At 52.2% G+C, this 21364-nt stretch overlaps 6 protein-coding genes across 6 annotated transcripts; 1 reads left to right on the plus strand and 5 right to left on the minus strand.

The window, feature by feature from the left end:
• Positions 1 to 5588: 5588 nt before the first annotated feature.
• Z517_01663 (uncharacterized protein) lies at positions 5589 to 6194 on the minus strand (the record flags this gene model as incomplete). Its single annotated transcript, XM_013434622.1, has 1 exon — positions 5589 to 6194. One exon carries the CDS (start codon positions 6192 to 6194, stop codon positions 5589 to 5591), a length of 606 nt encoding a protein of 201 aa, XP_013290076.1.
• A 3829-nt stretch (positions 6195 to 10023) lies between these two features.
• Z517_01664 (uncharacterized protein) lies at positions 10024 to 11871 on the minus strand (the record flags this gene model as incomplete). The annotated part of the gene is made up of 3 exons (XM_013434623.1): positions 10024 to 10457; positions 10537 to 11395; positions 11485 to 11871. 3 exons carry the CDS (start codon positions 11869 to 11871, stop codon positions 10024 to 10026), a joined length of 1680 nt encoding a protein of 559 aa, XP_013290077.1.
• A 188-nt stretch (positions 11872 to 12059) lies between these two features.
• Positions 12060 to 12509, minus strand: Z517_01665 (uncharacterized protein; the record flags this gene model as incomplete). Its single annotated transcript, XM_013434624.1, has 3 exons — positions 12060 to 12134; positions 12230 to 12328; positions 12504 to 12509. 3 exons carry the CDS (start codon positions 12507 to 12509, stop codon positions 12060 to 12062), a joined length of 180 nt encoding a protein of 59 aa, XP_013290078.1.
• Positions 12510 to 13187: 678 nt separating this feature from the next.
• Positions 13188 to 16410, minus strand: Z517_01666 (uncharacterized protein; the record flags this gene model as incomplete). Its single annotated transcript, XM_013434625.1, has 3 exons — positions 13188 to 15781; positions 15835 to 16027; positions 16084 to 16410. The coding sequence occupies 3 exons, from the start codon at positions 16408 to 16410 to the stop codon at positions 13188 to 13190; spliced, it is 3114 nt and encodes a 1037-aa protein (XP_013290079.1).
• Positions 16411 to 17428: 1018 nt separating this feature from the next.
• Positions 17429 to 18040, plus strand: Z517_01667 (uncharacterized protein; the record flags this gene model as incomplete). Its single annotated transcript, XM_013434626.1, has 1 exon — positions 17429 to 18040. One exon carries the CDS (start codon positions 17429 to 17431, stop codon positions 18038 to 18040), a length of 612 nt encoding a protein of 203 aa, XP_013290080.1.
• A 699-nt stretch (positions 18041 to 18739) lies between these two features.
• Z517_01668 (uncharacterized protein) lies at positions 18740 to 21087 on the minus strand (the record flags this gene model as incomplete). The annotated part of the gene is made up of 4 exons (XM_013434627.1): positions 18740 to 19093; positions 19255 to 19571; positions 19662 to 20747; positions 20823 to 21087. The coding sequence occupies 4 exons, from the start codon at positions 21085 to 21087 to the stop codon at positions 18740 to 18742; spliced, it is 2022 nt and encodes a 673-aa protein (XP_013290081.1).
• Between the last annotated feature and the right edge of the window lie 277 nt (positions 21088 to 21364).

Below are 21364 nucleotides of genomic sequence, written 5' to 3' on the forward strand. Positions count from 1 at the left end.
AACTTGAAGATGTGGTAATTGCTTCGTCAACTCCATACTTTTGCTGGGAGAAGAAGCAAAATGGGCAGGGAGAAGATAATCTGAACAACACACAACCGATTGCAGAAAAGAGGGAGGGAACTTTATAGCTCTGGGGGCCTTGTAGTGTCGCTCGGCGCTTGCACAAGAGCCACGTAGTAGTAGCTGCTTGGTGGCACTGGAACAACGTGCATGAACCAATTGCCTGCGCCCACAAAGTCTGCTGGGGCAGCAGTCCTCCATGATTTGAGGTGGTGTATATACAAGCATGTGCCATTCGAGGCCTCACATCGTGCGTAACCGAAAGAGGAACTACCTGACCAAACACAAGGGCCGAAAAGATGCAAGACTTGCGCCCTTGAAGCAAAAGAAGCCAGCAAAGCACTTACTGAGCGAGTTGGGGACAGAGACCACATGCTGAATCTGTTGCCAGTAGACAACCTGACCGTTCAGCTGCGACCCGACTCCACGGCGTTGTCGAACCAGACAATGTGGTTCAAGCAGAATGCAGCTTCTGACATCGCGACCCTCGTCGACGCCCTCCAGCCGAACTCTTTGTATCCAAAGAGTCGGTGTTGGTGTGCATGAACATGGGCTGACTCCTTCTCAACAGCGACATGTATTCAGCCGGGTTCTTGGAAGAGACTGACCGCACCAACTTGCAACGTCTGGTCTGGGAACAAGGTTCCTGCTGGCCGACCTCGAGCACTCTTGAAACACTGCAATAGACAAAAGTATGAATCAATACCTCGAGTGCGCAGTACTGGAGGATGTTGACAAATCGCAGCACCAGACACCGCCCGCCGGCTTCTCAAGCACTCTCAACGGCAGTTGAGGGTCTTTCCTTTTTGCCCGCATTCTCCTCTGACAGAAGAAACGGGATTTTGGGGCAGTGCAAGGTCTTCAGATTCAAGGATGTTGGCTGAAGTTTGTGTAAGGTCTGCCTTCCCTCAAGGACATCCAGAGCAGCATCCTGCGACGTTTACTTACTAAAGCCTTCCTCACAGCTACCTACCTATTCAACGCTCTGCTACAGTCAGCTGAAACCAAATGGGGAACATCCGATCCATCGTTCGGCATGGCCGTACCTAAGTAGACAGGGCTTGCTCCAACCCAAGATACCGTGTTAGCAATGTTGGAGGGGGAGTTGAAAGAAGGTCCCGGGCAAAGAGCAGATTGACACACACGCCAGGAAGGTCCTAGCCACTCTCACTAGGTCGCAAGTGCAGAGGTTCCCAGGATCAATCGGCACGCTGGTGCACAAATCAACCCGAAAGAGGCGATACCCCCGTCCCTGTTCAAATTCGGACTCCTGGCTTCCCAATCAGGGACAAGCCACAGCTTTGGGGACGTTTCTCACCGACGAAGAAAGTCGCGGCTCTTCGGCTCGGGAAGCACTCCACGAGAAGCTTGATCCTTTCTTTGGAGGGGACGGAGTTCTCTCGCATCGTGCCCTTGATCGTAAGACTGCGCCACTAACATAGCAAGGAACTGGTGGGCGGATGGAGGTCGTAACGGGCAGGGCACTGGGCACGGCGGTGGGAGAAGTACATAGTGGGGAAGGTGGTGGTGGCTACTTAGTTATTGCTACCGCGACCGAAGAACCAAAGATCCCAATCGTTGTGCACTTCAGCAATTTGTCAAGAAACCGTTTTTCCGTCCCCAAGTACCGACACATGTACCATGGTGGAAAGTACTAGTCTCCAGGCACTAACAAGCGTACCTGGCAGAGCACCAGCGCCAAAAGATGCGTATTACTTCAGCTGACGGGATATATCCACCTCCCCCACATCAACAACCACCAAGAAACTCGTACTCGGTACACCGCCCGGAACGACCTAAGTACCTTCGGAGCGAGGTGTGTGCCACTTGTGCGAGCAGATCATAATCCCCACAGACTTCCTCAACGGGCTATATCGCACTTGGTTGTGTGACCATGTGGACCACAACGGAGAACGGGTAGTTATGAGGTCTCACGACACCCGAGGCAAAGAAATCAGTAAACTCACTCTCCAACTCCACTTTTATCCGTCCAGGGGTCAAACACTACATACGGTTTAAGTATCTAAGTACTCGGTAGACAGGTACTGGTACGAGTAGGTACTCTAGGTAACCTAGGTCGGTAGATAGTGACGATGAGAGGAGCCAAGCACCCCCAAGCACCCCCAAGCACCCCAAACTACTGTATCGACACATAAGCATAAGATGGCCACCTACCCGCAAGTAGGGTCCTTGATCCCTTCGACAGTGTGGGGGTCGACAACGGGTTTTTCAAAGTTTAGGAAGGTATGTACAGAGTGTGTAAGACCAAGCAGGGAGCCACTGAGGGGTGCGCCAGTAGGCCTGAGCGGACGTCCGACTGTCCTGATCGTCTTGACCTTTGGCAGTGAAAGGATTACTACTACATACCTCCGCACTGGTATGAGTAGAACCGTTTGAATCCGAGATTGAACGAAGGCGTGAAAGCAGCGAGGATATAAAAGTCCGAAAACACCGATGAACATGACCGACAACAAGGGAATGCCCAAGGCAGCAAGGTAGCAAGGTAGTTAGTCGCGGACAAACCTCTCGGATTCGGGGTTTTGGAATTCCCATGTTTGGGTTGACCATGTACCGAGAACATATTGCCTAACTCGTACCTTCATACATTACTTTGTAAGGAATCGATTTCCCTCGCCGCCATACGCCACATGCCCCACGCCACACGATACCGTACATTCACAAGAGATGACTTTAGCAGGTACAACACCACCACCGCCACGACGGCAAAGTAGATCTCCGAGGTGCGGACCGCTCTCCGTGACCGCAGCAAACACACCACACCACAGGGCCGCAGACAAAGCGGGAAAAAGGGTCGAATTCGTTCTTTCGCGGGGCACACACAACATACAGGGTGGCCCAAAAGGGCGCCCCCCTTTTGAAAGAAAGTAATAGTTTTAACCACATTCGGTTTTGTCCCGGGTGATTATTATGCATCGGGTTTCTGGGAGGGTGATTGGTGGACAAGATGGACTGGGGGAACCTAGCACGATGAAGGGAGGGATGATAGGATGGGTTGGTAGTGATGACTAGACAAGGGGTCTCCAATCCAATCCGTGCCCGTGTACTGGGTATTCCCACCTCGGGTACCGTGAACGAGTAATATCCACCAAAGGACGTTCTAATCATCATGGCTGTGATCATGTCACTTCCAGTTACCAAATGCCTAGAACCTGGTACCTGGTACCTGGTCCCAGAGACGGAATACCGAGCACTCGCCCTGAGTAGTTCGCCCATGCTTGTACCGACCGACACACCGACCACTTTGAAGGGCAAAAGGTACTTACATACCTCGTACATAATGTACGTGTCCCTTTGTTGTGCACCGACTTACGGAGTACATACCTGGTACTTGCACCTCGTAGGTGTACATGATGATGATGATGGAGAAGCCACACACGTACCTCGTACTCCGTAGGTAGATTGCCGACGCATTCCGCACGCCTTGCATGCATTATTGGAACAAAATGGATCCCCGTTCACTAGTGCTAGTTCATTTCTCAATGTCCTGCAACTCATGAGTAAGTACTGGTTTGTACTCGGGTACTCAAACAAGTAACTCCGTACACAAGGAATAATAATCCGTTACCGAAGGTGCCGAGCAACAGCCAATAACTTGCCGTTTTTACTCATACACCTGTAGCTGCACCGCTGCACCGCTTCATGCTGATGCTGCGAACAAGGACGGACTTACTTGCTGATCGTAGGATCTACCTGTAGTTACGCCCGTAACATGGTACCTAGAGGGTGTACCAAGTAGTAGGAGCTAACTTGCCTACGAGTACCGAGTACTTGGTAAAAGCCTCTCGCCAAGAGGGTCAATAGTTCTACCAACCTCTGCCCATTGAGCCCCTGCCCTGCCCGGCCCGCCGATACCGGAAAAGACATTCTTTCCCAATATGAACATGTGAAAATCAACATCAAACTTCCCGTCAGGAGAAACAAAGAAAAAGACTCTCTCAGATGTACAGAGTATTATGGCTCAAGGTTCTCTTGTGATCTGTCATGGGAGCCTGTCTTATCATCATCATCCAAGGCCTAGATCTGTCCATGCATGCAGAATAAAGTAACGACGTACTTGGGTCGGGCAAGTAGGGTTTTTGATGAAGAATCCAAGCCCGCGCCCGTGTTGGTATTGAACTATGATTGATTGCGTCACATGGAGATGAGAGATTGTCTCGTATGGTAATTGAGGGTGATAGGCAGCTTCCAGAAGGAGACAAAACCCTTTTTTCTCCCCTTTAGCGGAATTCCGGAGTCCTACAAGGTCAAAAAGCATGATGAACTAATCTCACCAAAGAGAGTGAAAAAAGGGGGGAGAAAGTCAGGACAGGCAGCGGGGGAACAGGGCAGGGGAGAAGTTAAAGATCTCACCGCGTAGGCCAATGGGAGGTCAAATTTCCCGTACAGCCCAGCCCCCAGAAACTTCCTTTGTCCTTCGTTTCTTCGTGTTTGATCCTCGTAGGGCTTGCGATGGTGGGGCCAAAACTCTCGAATTGGCCCGACGACGGACCGTGAACTCGATTTGCGAACTTCGGTTGGATCGACAACAAGTGGCTGAAACTTTAAGAACTTTTTCTCCATGGGTCTAGCTAGTTAGCTAGCAAACTTGTCGATTGCTGCAAGCTATAGCTGCAGGTATAGGGAGAAAAATAAAGTAAAGGAGAAGAAGTTCTGCAGCATAAGGTTTCTGGAGAGGGAAAAACAAAGGGAGAAATGAAATGGGTTTGTGTGTAAGAGGGAGAGACAGGGAGACACTAGGCAAGATGCGGTAGAGGGCACGAGGAAGAATCTCTCACCTGGCAAGAGCCAAACACGAACGATCTCGCTTAGCCCCCCCAATCCATCATCATCATCATCGTCGACTCATCATTCGTGGATCCACCTCCAAACTTGGCCCTGATGAGGCAAGTCTACGCTCCACAAGGTTGCCGCCATCTTGCGAAGAGCGTGTACCTGGCTACCTGGGGGACATGTAAGATACCGAGTAACAAACTTCTTTGCGAGCTGGGCTCCCGCTGGATACTTGGCTTCCGGATTACTGGATCCTGTATCGCCGGCCAGGCAGCTGACGATGAAAGAAAGCCTAAAAACTTGCGCTGCTGGCTGCTGGCTGCTGATCTCTCGAGTGTTGCGGTTACACGTTATACGTTACATGGGACCATAGCCTACAAAGACGGAAATAACTGAGACCATGCGAGTTTGAACAGAGAACAGCGTTGAGCAAAGTCTTGTCTGATTGATCGTGTGCTAGCTGTTATACATGGGTATCATTATCGAATTCATCATCGTGTGGACCATGGCCATCCGAAGCAGGCTGCTGCTACCGGTACACCAGGTCTCTCCAGTCTCCAGTCTGGTTTCTGGAGACGCTAAGAATATCTCCCCCCTTCAAAACATAGGAAAACCTGCTCCCTTGTGTGCTTGAATAAATCGCTCATTTCGCTTTTGTCGCTATCCAGGCCGTGTGCCCACATCCCCCAAGAATTGCTTGTCGTAATAAGTAATGGTACAAGAAGACATGGCACTGTTTAGTGCGTCACGTGTACCATACTGGGTCTCCTCTCGTACGTATAGCCATATGCGCCCGGGCCACTCGAATAAGCGTATTGTGTATCGTAGCTGTACGAGTAGTCGTATTGTTGTTCCTGGAGATCCCGCAGGAGTTCCTCCTCCAAGTCCTCTTCCTGGTCGAGCAAGTCCTCCACCGCGGTAGCACATCGGTCATGAGCTAACCTCAGGCCTTCAGTGGCATCCACCCCAGTGACTCTGCAGATACTGAGAATGGAATTGAGCTTGGATCGTTGAGTCTGAAATTGGGCTTCGATTCGCTTCGAGGCTGAGATGATGGATCCATATGGGCTCGAGGATTGGGCAATAGGTGACGAAACCACAGGGCTGGATGGTGCCGAAGAGATGGGTGAATTTGTAGGTGTGCCGGTAGTGAGATTGTAGCGAGCCGACAGGGGAGAATGAGAGGCGATCAGTGTTGCCAGTTTCCAAATATCACAGTAGATGCATTCTTCTACACATGCCGACGAGAGGACTGTCTGGGTGGCTGCCAGCTGTTGTTGGGTAGACACCATGGGCCGGAGACCCCTCAGGATCGCCGTCTTTGATTTGCAGCTTGAAGGCATTGTGTTGTGTGTTGAAAGATTGTTGATGGGAGTGTCCGACAGGGTTGCTGATATAGATAATTGTCTTGAAGGTGTCAGTCGAGGGGTCATGGAATTCGAGCAGATTTGATGTCTGAGATGTAGGAGCTGGGGACACGAGACTGGGTGGATAGCTGTCGATCTTCTGTTGCATGGCAGGGAGGAAAACGACGAGGCGGGATGGGAAGGGCAAGATATAATATGCGAATCTCACTTTCGGAGGTTTAATATGATGACTACCTTAACCCCTGGTTCATTTGGAACATCAGATTCAGGTGGAGGTAAGCAGGTGACTCTGGACTCACTCACCGTTGGAACCCTGGATGGACAGTCAGGATCAAAATGCAGCCACGCATCTGAACCCCCAAACAAGGGATGGTGGCATCCAGGTCACATTGTGCTGAGTCGAATGGGAATCATTGTTCGCGGATGCCACCACGTGGAGAGACAGGGATGGGCGTGAATGCGAGAATGCGGGCACCAGCTTTTGACGGTGAGCGAGACAAGAGTGACGGTGGTGACAGCAGATGGTGCCATGGTGGATGGTCGTGTTGGTCACTTGTCCCGAGAAGAGAAATTAGTGGGGAATTTACAAGGAGGAGCAAAAGGACAAAAGGACCCCAAGGGCCAAAGGGCACAAATGCCCAACCACTTAGCGGTCAAGTTGGGTGGCTAGGGGCCTCGAAAAGCGAAGGCAAGCCTAGCAAGCCTCCAGCAAGCCACCCAGAGATCAAGGGGCGATCCTTGACTAGGAGCAGCCCCTTCCTGGTCTCGCTAAGCGTCGTGACTGGTTCAACCGGTGCCCGTAAAGTTCACCCCGGGCAGCCCTGGTGGCCTTGTGCCTCTTGTGACGTGCAGCCCCGGGGTTCATTTGTGGTTACTCGGTGATGGCTAGGCAGATTCCACGGCCACAGACGGCGGTGAGTCGAGTGGATTAAAGCAGCTCAAGGTTAGTCATCTGCAGGTAGCGTCTCCGGAACAGTCCATTTGGTAAAGACTCTCTTCCCTTTTCGCTCACCTCACTCAGCCCTCACCTTCTCCCTCACTCTGGTCCTCACTCTTGGTCTCTTTATCGCCATGCCGCCAATTCATTCTTCCCCCCCCGGTGTTATGACTGATTACGTCCGGGATCAAAACACTTTGCCTCATTCTCGACCGGGTCTGTATCTGGTCGAATTCCTTCACTCAGCACTGTTCCGTCTGAGGACAATGCGAATCCACAAACTCAGTATCTCCCATGATCATCCTGCAAACCTCCAGCCCCTCCAGCAGCCCAACTAGTGAGGCAGCCCTCAAACCTTCCCAGGGTCCAGCCGCACCATACCTCATGCCGCAGACCTTGTGCCGCTTTTTCCTCGGAAGGCGTCAACCGTAGTGACGATATTTTCATCCCCCGGCTCATCTTTTGTTGGCTTCAGTCCTGCGCATCACACAATCTTTGCCTTCTCTGAAGTATTCTCCTAATGATACCTGTCCTGGATCCCTGAAGAGCTAGGGCCGCAGTCACACAGCACCTTGCCTTTCGGACTCAGATCTTATCCCGTACGCCAACTTCCGTGGGTGCTGCCGCTATTGCGGGTACCCTTCTCCGCTCTCTGTCAGCCCTACTTCCTCGCTCCACTTAGAACTTGCTGTTGCCCCTCAAGCCCTCCTACCTCGTTTAAGACCGGTGTGTTATTGCTTTCCGCATCGAGATTGTCTGTATCGTTCATGCATCCTTTGCTCGGTCCCTGTCTCGGCACCTCAAAACATTCAGCTATCTCAGCTGCCGTCCTTAGCCACTCGAAGCGAGGTGCACACAGGTATGGTGGAACAAGTAATCATGCCTCTCTGGTGGTAAAGAGCTTGGAATGTACATGGCAGACTGAACCCGGGGTAGCATACAAGAATCTATACGAACCGGCTAACGACATGTCAACATTGCCTGGCGTATGAACCGCGTCTCGTGTCCTTGTTTATCGGTGCCACCGTCACACCCTGTACTACGCCTTCTGAGTCATTCCCCTGGGGCCTTGAGTGACATGCAGTAAGGGGGAGGCCAAGTGCAGCGAGTCCACTTCTTGAATGTTATGGTTTCAGGAGAACATGGTTTGACCACAGCCTAGATCGAAATTGTTCCAGAACAATCTCTAGGCCATTTCAATCTCAGAGAGATAGGTACTAGGGAATTGACTTCCGTCTGATACTGGGAAGTTCCGGATGCTGCTCCTTACCTGCGACGCAGGGGTTCGTCGTTGAGCCATGAGGAAGAGCTTGTTGACGGTCCAGACAATGATGTTCGCTAAGATGCTCAAGGTCTATCTGACTCCTGTTCTCACCAGAGCCAAAGCAATTTGGGGAACTTGTCAAACTCTCGTTTACCCTGCCCAGACGCAGCTGCAGACACAACTTTTACGAGCCACCCCGAAACTGCATCGAGGATACCCGGTGAAGGCCGAGATATGAAGGCATGTGCGACGGAAAAAACTCATTGCATCTCGCCCCAACAAACATTGGGTCATAAAAAAAGCCCGACCCATGATCCCCGAGTGATGAAAATGGGATCCCCATGTCTGCCTACAATGGACAATGGACAGCGGACAGCGCAGGTGGTGACACAAAGACGACAATACCCGATGCCGGTTTATCTGCAAGGGGAAATACTGCCACAGTAATGCCATCGCAACCCATGACTGACTGACCGACCGCATTTTGCATGGATCCGGTTACACGACGTGATGCCCCAGCCACCTACCCACCCCCCTCCTGTTCCTGCATCTTGCCTTCACCGCTGCTCGCTCATTTAAACAGGGGAACCCAAGTGAGGATGTCTGCAGAGAAGGAGGAAAATCCGGCCCCGACTCTTTTTGGGGAGTTGAAGTTGGAAATGCTATCCTGCTGCACGTGTCCTTGAATATTTCCCATTCCCCTAGAGGAAAGGGAACAGGGAAAACTGAACAGAGCAGAGCAGAGCAGTGCGGAAAGGATTGGGTCTTTTGGAAATCGAAACGCGAACCTCGAAGTGGGTTTGTTTGTCTTCCTCTTCCTCCCCTCCTCCTCCTCCTTCTCCTTCACTTCTTCATGCTTCTTCTTCTTCCTAGGACACCATCCACAATCGACCGAGACCAAACAAACAAACAACAAGCTAAAAAGGAAATACTGAAGTTTCTCGAGACGGATAAATGAACAGCTGGATCGATGGATATTGGACAGTGATGGCGGGAAAGACATACACCATGTTTACACATACACACACAGAGAGAGAGATACCCCTGTTTCGCCCATGCTAGGCTGCCACATAGATATCGTGTCGTGATCATGATCTACGCCGCTCCCCCTCCACCCCTACGCCCACACGCAGCATCGTCGCATGTATAGATATACACATATACACATAGACATGGGTCTCGATCAGGATGGCACATCAATGTACGTACACACATTCCAACGGCGTGCATACGTACGTAGCCTTGCACGTCTCCGTCGGCAGTGGCTGTAATGAAACATCAAAGTTGAGTGGATGTGCTTTGCTCTGCTTTGCTTAGCCGGCTAACTTAAGGTCCCTTACCTACTGCCTACTGGCTAGGTATTCAACTATCGACGCTATTTTCTCTGCTGCTCTGTCAACAGCCAACCACATTTCTTCGTTGGTCAGGTCTGATCGTTTTTTTTTTTTGAACCAAGGACTTGTCTGTGAGTTACATTCCTGCGCATGGTGCTCGTAAACCGGACTCATGGATGGCATCAACCACAAACGCGCTAGACAACCAATATCTCATGGGTCTGTCTGGGAGCGTCGCATATTCATCCTCCGAGCGTTTCATGACCCAGCCTAGTATCTTGGGGGTGGTGGCGCACCGTAGCCGCCCTGTTGTGGGGGATAGCCTCCCTGTGGTCCACCTTGCGGAGGTCGTCCATAACCGCCCGATTGCTGTCCTCCATAGCCACCTTGAGGCTGGCCGTAGCCGCCCTGCTGTGGGGGATAGCCACCTTGACCAGGAGGACCACCGTAACCGCCTTGAGGTTGTCCATACCCGCCGCCTGGAGCACCACCATATTGTCCCGGTGGTGGAGCACCATAACCACCGCCTGGAGGTCCTCCATAGCCGCCAGGGCCACCTTGAGGAGGTCTCGCACCAGCTTTCTCGTCTTTGGTGTCGTAGCTCGAGTCGATACTACCGAGTAGGAGTTTGATAAGCCAGAGTTCGGGGGACAACTGGACAGGTGGATTAGCACGAGACATCTCGTCAGCTTCGACTTCGTAGTCTGTAGATCGTCATGTCAGCAAGAAAAGCCCTTCTGTTCCGCAGTCTAGTTTGGAGCTGTTCCCGAGGTAAATACATACTGGATGTGCAATCAATGATGTCACCGATAGTAGGCTCTTCATCGAGTTTTCCCAGAAACTCTCTCGCTTTCAGGTCATTGCCGACTTGTGCAAACTGGAATGCCAACGCTCCCTTGCCGTACCGCGGATTGCGCGCCAACTCGCTCGATGCCGCCGCAATGATCTTAGCCACATCGGACGAGCTTTCGCCCGTAGGTTGACCATCGGTGATGGTGATGACCAACACGGGCTTGCGCAAGGTCCCACGTCGGGCATTCTCCAGAACAAGAGGTCCGAGGATCTTGTTTTGTAATTCGCGACCCATGGGTGTGAGGCCGGAAAAGCGGGTACGCGCAATCATCTCATTGACCTGCTGCTCATTGCGAATGTTGTTGCCCTGGTCAGGAGAGTTCATGAAGCGCACTTGAATGCCATCGTCGTCGAAGAGGGAGGTGGCAAATGCGACACGTGATAATATCAACTTGAGGTCATCAATACGTTCTCCATTCTCTTCGAATTGCATGGATCCACTGTCATCAATGTACAAGATAACGTCGTACAGGGCCAACTTGACAATGTCCGAGGCTATTTCAGGAGAGATCCTCCATGCCGCGGCCAACTGAGCGACTTGTTGAGCGGCGCGGTTGGCGATCTGGTCAAGCATGGGATGGCCTGGTGGGTAGAAATTCTGGAGTCCTTTCTCTTGAATGGTGGCTTGGAGAAGTTGCTTGTAGGCGCCCACGTTACCAACCGGAGCAGGCGGGCCGCCGGGGGCGCCACCAGGGGGAGCACCGCCGTACTGCTGAGGGGGAGGGCCGCCGCCATATTGTTGAGGAGGACCACCAGGAGAGGGCCCGCCAGGGTATGGAGGTTGTTGTCCCTAATAACAAAGGAATGTTAGTGTGGTGGCTCAAGAAAAGACTATGCAGGTATGGGCACGAGGTAAGAGTGCAATGTGTAGGAACGAACATATCCATATCCACCAGTTGGTTGCTGTTGCTGCTGGTACTGCTGTTGTCCGTATTGATTCTGTGGTTGTTGATACTGCGACTGATAGGACTGATATGCTGGCTGCGGTGACTGATACCCCCCTTGCTGCTGGGGGACACCTAGCTGTTGACCATACGGCGGCTGTTGCGATTGCTGTTGAGGCGCTTGCCACTGCGGAGGCTGGTAAGGTTGAGGGGATGCACTAGGTCGAGGAGGAACCGCAGGCTGATTATAAGGTGACGGAGGCGGTTGTGGCTGTTGCTGCTGATACGGCGGTTGAGAGGGGTACGGTGGCTGCGGGGTTGGTGCACCAGGATATGCAGCTCCTGGCTGAGTTTGCTGCGCGATGCGAGAGAACTTGCTCATGTTTTGCAAGAGGAATACTTCTGAGGTCGGCGGATGGAAAAAGTGTCGAGATGGAGACAGGAGGTTGAAGAAGGATAAAATGGTGTGCGGTATGGCCGGCGCAGCGCAGGACGGGATGACGCAACCAAAAGGTGATTTGGGTGGAATTGGGTGAAATAAAATTTAATTGCAAATGACTAGAAACGCGCTTACCGGTTGACCTGGTCTGGGAGCCCCAGCACCAGCTCCAGCACCAGCACCAGGGCCAGGAGCTGGAGGACCACCTGGATATGCTTGATATTGCTGCTGACCAGGCTAGACAACAAAACCGCCGACGTCAGTCTTTGTCAGTTGTTACAAAGGTCAGTCTTTAGCTCACGTAGCCACCACCGGGAGCACCTCCAGGGGGAGGGGCACCGCCGGGTACAGGAGGACCGCCGGGATATGCAGCCTGTGCTGCGGCGAGTTTCGAAGCCAGCTATACACGTCATCAGTTAGGAGGAGTGAGCTTGATTGATTGCAAAACCAAGTCATGTTATGAGGCGAAGAGGCGCGAACAGGGTGGTGATTTGGGCATGAACTGGTACGAGGAGGAATGGGTATTGGTGCGGGGCAGATCAAGGGGGGATGATGAACTGAATGATGGTACTTACACCCATGATTGAGATGCTGTTGCTGGTCAAGATTCAAGAGGAAGAGAAGAGCAAGGCAGAGATGAGAAGAGGGAGTTTCAGATGGACGTTGAACAACCCTTTTAAAGGGGGAACCAAGGTACTGAAATTCACAAAACTTGTGATGATGGCCACGGTCTGAGGGACATACCATTCCACCAGCCCTGGTGACAAGGAGGGGTTTAGCCTGCAGCTTAGTGACAGGGCTGTGCTAGCTGAGCTACAGGGGGGGGAAAAGGTCACTAAGTAGCGGGGGGCCTAGCTCCTCACCTTACCTGCACAAGTTCCCAGGTGCCTGGGCACTCCTTATAGGCGAGCTGGTACCTATTTTGTCCTCGGTCTCAGACCCATCGGCAGAGTTTCCTTGGTGGGCGGGCCGACTTGTTTACGTGATTCCGTGGATCTTGTTATTGGCCGGTGCTTTAGCTCGTAGCCTAGCCAATAATGGTTTAGCCTCGATATCGAGTCCGAGATCTCTTCGAGAGATTTGCATCCATATCGGAAGTGTCATTTCCTCCCAGGGCCATTTTGGTCCTTGAGACCCGACATGTACTCCTTTGGTCTGTTGAATGGATACTCTGAATTTCCTGAAATACTACAATCCAAGATCTGCCCCACGAAAAAAAAAACGAAAAAGAAAAACCAAAACCCGCCGGTTGCAGCGCATTATCCTGCTTCCATCCTACCCATCTGAGCCTCAAGCTTCTCGATCTGCGCTCTAGTCCAGACGGTGTCACGGTGGGAGACGCCGAGAAGAAGAGTCTGGCCAGCTAATGCCTGCTGGTGCAGTTTCCTGGCTTCAACTTTGTCAAATTCCTCCACGACAAAGGCCAGGTCATTGATTGCCCAAAGGGTATCGTGGTGGTCCATGCCCAGGACTCTTTCCCGTCCCTCAAGGCAAATACGGTGGTGCTGTGCACTTTCGACAAATCTTCCTTGGTCGCGGTAGCATCGGCCTATATCAGCCGTGGCCCAGAGGACGTGAGGATGGTCGGCACCGAGGAGCTTCTCCTGAATGGCAATGGCCTCTCTGTGGCGTGATATTGCAGTCACGGGGTCCCCCAGTTGTCGATATGCTCGTGCCAGTGTGTTCAAGGTCCAAGCCACTTGTAAATCGTCTCCAGACGTCTCCAAGACGGCAAGTGCTCGCAGATGCATCGAGATGGAGTCTGGAGTGCGCTTCAAGTGTCTATACATACGGCCCAGCTCGTTGACCGTCCAGATTGTTTCCGGATGGCTAGTTCCCAGATGCTTCTCCTGGATCGCGAGTGCCTTCTCTTGCGTGGAAGCTGCCAGCTCGACTTTCTGCTGTTGGTCGTATATAATTCCCAAGCTGTTCAACAACCAAACCGTCGACAGCTCGTCCTGCTGGGGAGATTCCTGTTTCCTCCGCAGAGCCTCGGTCATCCATCTCTCACCTTGATCGAGCCTGTTGCTCATGGTATATTCTCGGGAGAGGTCTCTGATGACCATCAGCTTTTCAAAGTACGTTACCTTGGCTCTGCCGGTGCTGTCTGTCTCTGAGCCGAAATCTTGCTGTTCTTCGACGTTCTCTACATCCAACAAGATCTGCTCGACATCTCGAATCCAATCCAGGCGATCATCGCGCTCCCGCTGCCCCGCGGATGCCCATTTGCAGAGCTGTTTTTGGAGTTTGACCAGGTGTTGCAAAGGGAAGACTGATGCTTCACCAAATAGTTGCCGCTCGATCCAGCTCAAGCGTCGTCGACGGCATGCCAAGTAGCTGTGCATCATCTCATCGAGCTCGGGTTCATATCTGGATCGTACCAGGTGGTACGCCCAGAAGGACATGGCGTATTCAGATAACGGGAATAAGACGTCGGTTGCGAGGTTGGTCTCCATCTCGGCAGCCTGGAGAAGGTACCTGAGACATACATTTGCAATATGAGAGTGGCCATCTGCCTCTCGAAAGGGCAAGCTCGATCCGTCGTCACTTTCTTGCGCAGAATGATTTTCGGTCACATCCAACAGAAATTCCCGAACGGAAATGTGGACAAATCTGAAGATATCCTGGTCTGGGAGGTATTCAACCAGAGGACTGCAAATTTCCAGCATCGCCTCTTTAAAGGGTATCTCTTCGATCCTGCCAACAGCCAAGGCTGCTGTCAACTCATTCCAACCGACTGGGCGGGCGGCGCAACACATCCAGGTCAAGAATCTCTTGGTGAGCCTCTGACTTTGGCGGGACCTTGTTTTGAATCGTTCCAAGATGGCGTTGTAGGTCAGACTCAAGCCCACCGGGTGGTTGGAGATTATATCCATCGCATCGTAGGTGCTCGTCGCCGACGTCAAAGACTGTAAAAGAAGGCTGGCCCAGAGGAACATGCCATCTGCTCCTTGGGAGAGTTTAGCAAACATTTTGTCACGCAATTCTGTATCAACAAAGTCGAGCTTGGACAATTGACTTGTGACGAACATGTCAATGTCAGCTCTTGTGTCTCTCGACTTTATTTTCAAGATGGAATGTGGATGAGAACCAAGTTGCCTGGTTAATCGAGGTAAGTCTCTGCTCAATATCAAGGTGCGAATAGTCACTGTAGACCCGGTGAGTGCGAGGATGTCCCGCAGGACCTCGTCCGGGCTCTCGGCCTCGTCTAACCCATCTATCAAGATATAGACTTCATCTAGGAGGCCACAGAGAGACGTGATGAGGAGGAGAGGTTGGTCGGCCATTGAAAGTCGAGGCCTCGCGCATTTTGTCGACCTGTTGTAGGATTTGAGCACCACCTCTGGCAGGTCTTCAAACTGGGCTATTATTTGTGCGATCAAGGTGGCCAGGATGGAGATGGTGGTCCGATTCTGCTGAGAGTTTTGGGAACAGTAAAAGAAGGCAACAGCTTTGAGCTCATGAGCATTTCGAGAGGTTTGGATGTGCTCGATTATGGAAGTACTTAGGACCGTCTTACCCGAGCCTGGTGGTCCGACAATCCACAAGATGCGGTTGTCGATGGATTGGCACCACTCTCGGAAGAGATGGTGATCAAGGAGCCATTGGCCGCACGACGAGATGCGCCGATTCGATTCTCTGAGGAAGTCATCTTGTGCATCGGCTGGAGACAGCCACCTCGAAATGTTCTGCCGCGCCTCCGGATACCCTTTCCAGAGGTCAACAACTTTGGTGTCGTTCGATAGCGCGATCTCGTTATCTAAAATGAGCGTGTGTCGAGAAAGAGCTCTGAGAGTGTCACGGAAATCAAGGTCGAACGTTCGCCAGACGTTTCTCCAAAGCAAGCTGAGGCCTACCACCTGTCAGCGTCGAGACCGATTTTTCGACAAAACCGAGCCAACTGACCGCGCTTGGAAAATACCGTCTTTGCTTTATGCAGAAACACCAGGGTATCATAGTATACCTCTGCCAGTGCGGCCTGGAAACGAACATGGCCCTTGAGAAGCTTCTCGTACTCGGCATAGAGTGAGACTTTATCGCTGATATCTTCGATTGCATGGATCAACCTCTCCAGATACTGGGAATGGGCTGAAGAAACCTAAGACTGCGTCAACACTATCCAGCGGTGGTTCTATTGTAGAGGAATGGACGAACCACCAACACTGCTCTCACCAACCCCCACACGAGGGAGAATGGTACAGGTCGCGCCTGCGTCGCCGAGTCCAGGGCTCGCCCATACCGCTCGAGAAAGTCCAGGAAGGGTCCAATCCGGGACTGGATCTTGCGGGTGCGACTGGAAGCCGCCTGCTTCCGTTCCAGCCGTTGAACCTCGGAAACAACGTCTTCGAACTGTGTGTGTTGAAACTGCGCTTGCTCGTCAACACCGAGGGTGGCACGAAAACGTTCAAACGAGATCTGCAGGGGCTGAGGGAGAGGTCGGTGAGGCTGAACTGCTTGGGACATTTGCACCATCTGCGCCATTGCCCACAGACAACACGACCTTGGTAAGGAGAAGAGCGACACGGAGACGGACTGGCAGGACTGGCATCGCAAAAGTTCCAATCCTTCCCAAAGTGAGGCATGAGATTCCAGGCCGTTAGTGTCGACTACCGCTTCACTGTTCCGACATGTGGAGGAGAACTACCGACAGAGCAAACAGCCTGATAGTTCCACACGTTAACTTTTTCTTTTGATGAGGGTGCCCCGGCAGTACAATGGTTTCTCTGGGATGGCAAGTTCAAGGGAGGATTCCTGTCTCGTCGTGCATTGAGCCCGTAGAACCGGTGAACCCCAATGTGCTGGCGTCCACACCCTCTACGAGGTATACTATCACCGTTGAAGAAGTTCGCGGTAGAAGCTAAGGGACCAACCCTCTGAGGTGGCACTGCAGCTCGGGGTACTTGACCAGTTATTGTCCCCCCCCCCAATGAAAAGTGAGTATACTCCTCCCGCATGAACGCCCACTGCACTGCGCCTTAGGCAGCAATCCCGCAGGGGCCGCCGCCTGGGATTGGCACTGACAGCGCACTGGAACACCTCAAGACAAGCCAATATCTTGAAGGAAGCGTGCCAGATTTCGAATGCATGTACAAATCAGCCTTAAGCGACGGTCTGGGTCCGATTCTCAGCCTCACCACGTTTGCGCCCGCACACCTCTTTCGATGGCGACCTCTTCGCGGAGAGATTGCGTCGTCACCAAACATGAGGATCGAGAGAATGAGCTGGCCGAATGCTCTGTGTTGGTCAAAGTCCTTAGCCTGCGCCTGCCCAAGGACCTGAACAAGACGTGGTCCCATATGGGCTATGGATGAGGCTCAGCAGAATGGGTTGAGGTCGCCCTTCTTCTCTCAGTGGACCGAGTATTCGTCTTGGTACGTACCCCGGATCTATAAATCCTTCCTTCGGCATCAATTTCCTCCTCTTTCAACGATAGCTGCCTCGAAAATCATCATCTTCCAACCATCTCTATACTTCAACTCAGCCCACAACTCCATCAACCATGGCGCACGCAATCTCGCCCCATGATCTGACGGAGAAATTCATTGCTCAATTTACCGCCAAGTTGAAAAGCACCGACTTGGTCACTCTGCTCAGTAGCCATCTTCAACAGAAGGATGCCGACTCACGCATTCTGCACATCGACCCGTCGGTCCTGGAGTTGCACCTCGAGCTCCTGGCCTACGAGAATGCCATCAAAGTCGCGTGCACCTTCCCGACCAAGCTTGCAGAGAGACTGGCCCAGCGACAGGGAAATGTCCCAAATCAAAGGAGTCAAACCCACCATGCAGTACCGGGTCGCACGACCGAGCAATACGTCAACGGCGGCCTTTCGAAGCCAGAGTCTCATCACCAACCGGCCCTGGATGCGGTTCAGACAGCCAAAGCCCCCGTCAACAGCGCCTCCGCGAAGAACGAGCCAGATCAGGCATTTTCTTACCTGGTCAAGGAGGCGACAAAGCAGTCTGGAAGAGAGGAAGTCAAGAAATCTACATCTCGACCAGATAGCAACGGCCGCGCTTCACTCAACCATGAAGCCTCACGGCCAAATATGAACACGGCACCAAGTCCAGGCCCAGCGAACGGCCACAGGACCGGTCCCACGAGCTTCTAGCTGGGTGGAATGTGGTAGATTCTCTGCTGGACACCGGCGGGACGTGTCAGATGACTGGTCGCTGTGGCACCCACTGTCATTGCGAACAACCAGCTACGAATCACGAATGCTGACGACTCAGAGGGCCAGAGCGGATGGACTGGAGGAAAGGGACCACCTAGAGAGCTGCAGATGAAGAGATGAGCATCGAAACAGAGGACACTACCTAGATGCCGGTGCCTGACTCAGTGTGGAGGATTTTGCAAAAGCGCAACACTGTCTTTCCAGTAGATAGGTTCCATACGAGTCGATAGATACCACACGAGTAGATAGTTTCCATAGAGTACAAAGTTTCATATGGGTTTATATGTAAAGGTCAATTGGATCACGACGATCCCAAATACAGCTCTATTCACACGCTATTCCGTGCCCCTCAAAGAGTTGCTATGACTCCTTTCCAAATCCTCATCATGAGCTCCCTCTCCTTCCCATGGCTTACATTGCACCATTGTCACAGTTACAAGTGACAGTGACAGTGACAGTGACAACTGACAGTTTATACCACTCAACTTGTAAGGCCTCTTTACAGGTCTTGTGGGAAAATTCCCCCCTTGCCAGCGTCGGATCGTTCCAAAAGTGTCGCTCTCTCCATTGTCTGAGTGCTTCTGCCTGTCACCCGTCACCCAGTCTGATTGTCCAAAGCAGCCACAAACAATTCAATCAACTGTTCCCCACCAACGTGGCGAAAAAAGTCAGCCTCGTTTTCAGCTTTTTCTCTCTCTCGGGGTTACAGTTGGGAATGAAAAGAGAACTCACGTATTTGGTATACTTGGTATTCCCGGCAGCGGGCTGCAAAATGGCCATCTTCTCGTCCAGGCGGTCGGGGGAACAATACACCATCTGCTCCAGTCCGGGACTGTTTTCGAGCTCGCTGATAAACCCCAGGGCTTTGTCACTGCTTCCGACGCGGGAGATGATGAAGACGACAGACCCGTCGCCGAAATTCGTGCCCGACAGGTCCTGTTTGCACTGTCGAATCTTGTCGCGCAGCGTTTCGCGATCTTCACCAAAGGGCTGTGATGAGCGAGGTATCAATCAATCAGTCAGTCTCGGATTTGGAAACCGTTTATGTGGCTTCTCAGAGCTCCCCTTACAACAAACGAGAAAGGGGAAGGATAAGAAATCACTAAGAGCCCTCCGAGGATGTTTCAAGCGCTATGTCATGTCTGACTTACCTCGCCGTCGGTGATGATGACCACAATCAAGGGCGTATCAAAAGTCCCCCGCCTCACCTTCTCGACGATCATGGGCCGTATGATCTTGTCATGCAACTTGCTCCCGAGTTCCGTGATCCCTCGCCATCGGACACTGGCGACTTTCTGCACAATGTCGTCTGGCCGTCTCAGGTCGTCGAGCCGCGAATCCTGGGTATAATTGAGGAAGCGGATAGAAATGCCGGTATCTTCGAACAATGTCGCTATTTCCACGACCCGCTTGAGAGTGGTTTGCAATGCTGGTATCCGATTTTCTCTTCTCATTGACTTGCTATCATCTGCGGTGAAGCACGCACGATTTAGCCAGCGGAAAGCAAAAAGCCAGATGGATGAGCCCTGCTCCTTCCGGGGTGAGGACAAAAACTTACCACAGAGGATCACGAAGTTGTACAGAGCGAGCTTGATTGCTCCAAGGGTGGTTTTCGGCGGTAGTCCATATCGGGCTGAGACATCGGCCGCCCTGGCGGCAGCGTTGGCGGCGACGGTCTGCAACCTGGGGTTGTCCTCGCCATAGATCCCTGTGAGTCCGATATTCTTGATCGTCTTTGTCAGGAACTCTTGGCTTTTCTGCGGAGAATTGGTCACTTCCGCATATGTTTGTTCCGAATCGTCCGAGAGAGGAGTGAGTGGTCGCTCTTCGAGATCGGACTCGGATGATCCGCCGTCTGGGGTGAGCGGTCTTTCCTCATTTTGGGACACAGGCCGGCTGCTGAGAGGGGGCTCTTCGCGCATTCTTGAATGTCTGGTCTCGGAAGAGAATGCTCCATGGTCACGCTCCCGAGCCGGCATTGAAGAGCTTATAGAGTTCGCTGAAGGCTGCCCAAGGCTACTGTATGTTGGGGGTAACTCCCTTTGGGGCCGTTTAACATTTGCATCCGGCCCTCTGGGATATGATGCGGCTGGGTCCACGGCAGTCGAGCCGGGCTCTTGCATCTGGGCTGCCTTTTTGCGTTTGCTTTCCGGGTTCTGTGCGGCCAATTCTGAAATGGAACCGAGCTTTGAATTTTCTCGCGGTGATATCCTAGAAGTAGTAGGTTGCTTAGAAGACTCGACACCACCTCGGTTTGGTTGAAATGTTGGTGATATCCCTGAAATGAACGGGGGGTTAGAAGACCTGACACCTTGGAGTGGTTGTGTATGTGTTGGTCCCCCAGGAACGAACGGTGCGTTAGATATCTCAACACCTCGGTGTGGTTGAGTAGGCGCTGGTCTCTCGGCAGAGAAAGGTGATTGGGAAAACTCGACACCTCGCTTTGGTGGTTCATTGTTCGAGGAATAACGACCTGGGTGGTCTTGATGTGGCTCCTGGCGTTCGGGGACCAAGGTTGAAGCCTGAGATCCGTCGAATGAGGGTTTTGTTTCCAACCCCCAATCGGTGTTTCTGTTATTGAAGTACCCTAGGTCACTCCCTCGGAGGGGTGGTCCATAGGTGGGCTTTGATACTGGATGCCCAGCTATATTTGTTCAGGGAAAAGGATCAGCTATCAGTTTAAGGCACACTCGAGGGAATTCCAGGAGTTTCGACATACCATCATCCATCTTTGGTGCATTCCGAATCGCCGGGCTTTGTATCCGTTCCTGGAGCAAACTTGGAAACATCTTTATCATTTCAATGGCCGATCGCTCGGACACTGCCCCTATGAGTCCATCGAGAGCGTCCGGATTGACGTTGTCGATGCTGTCCATGGATCTGTTAACATGGCTCTCTAAGAGGTTACGCAGATTGGACTCTCCAAGAATAGAAGTCAGGCTCTGGGTGTATTTCTCCGCCAGTTGGCTTGCGTGTTGGGTCATTTTGGAGGGGATGGTGGATGTTACAGCGGTTAATGATGGTACAGTAATGTGATCTTGTCTTTATGTATTTGCAGGCCTGGTGTCAGTTGCATCTGCCAATGCTCTGTCGTTCGTCTGAGGGAGGAGTGGGAAGTTGTCTGCGAGGGTATCCATCTACTCAGCCTCATGACTAGTTGCATACGTGGGTCCAGGTCCACAAGACACGTCAGTTGGCAAACTAGAGAGATGCAGGGTGGTGGTGTCCAGTGGTTTCAGGCAGATGTGCAGCAAATGGCCC

The sequence above is a fragment of the Fonsecaea pedrosoi genome (genome assembly GCF_000835455.1).
Source record: "Fonsecaea pedrosoi CBS 271.37 unplaced genomic scaffold supercont1.1, whole genome shotgun sequence".
Classification (NCBI taxonomy): Eukaryota; Fungi; Ascomycota; class Eurotiomycetes; order Chaetothyriales; family Herpotrichiellaceae; genus Fonsecaea; species Fonsecaea pedrosoi.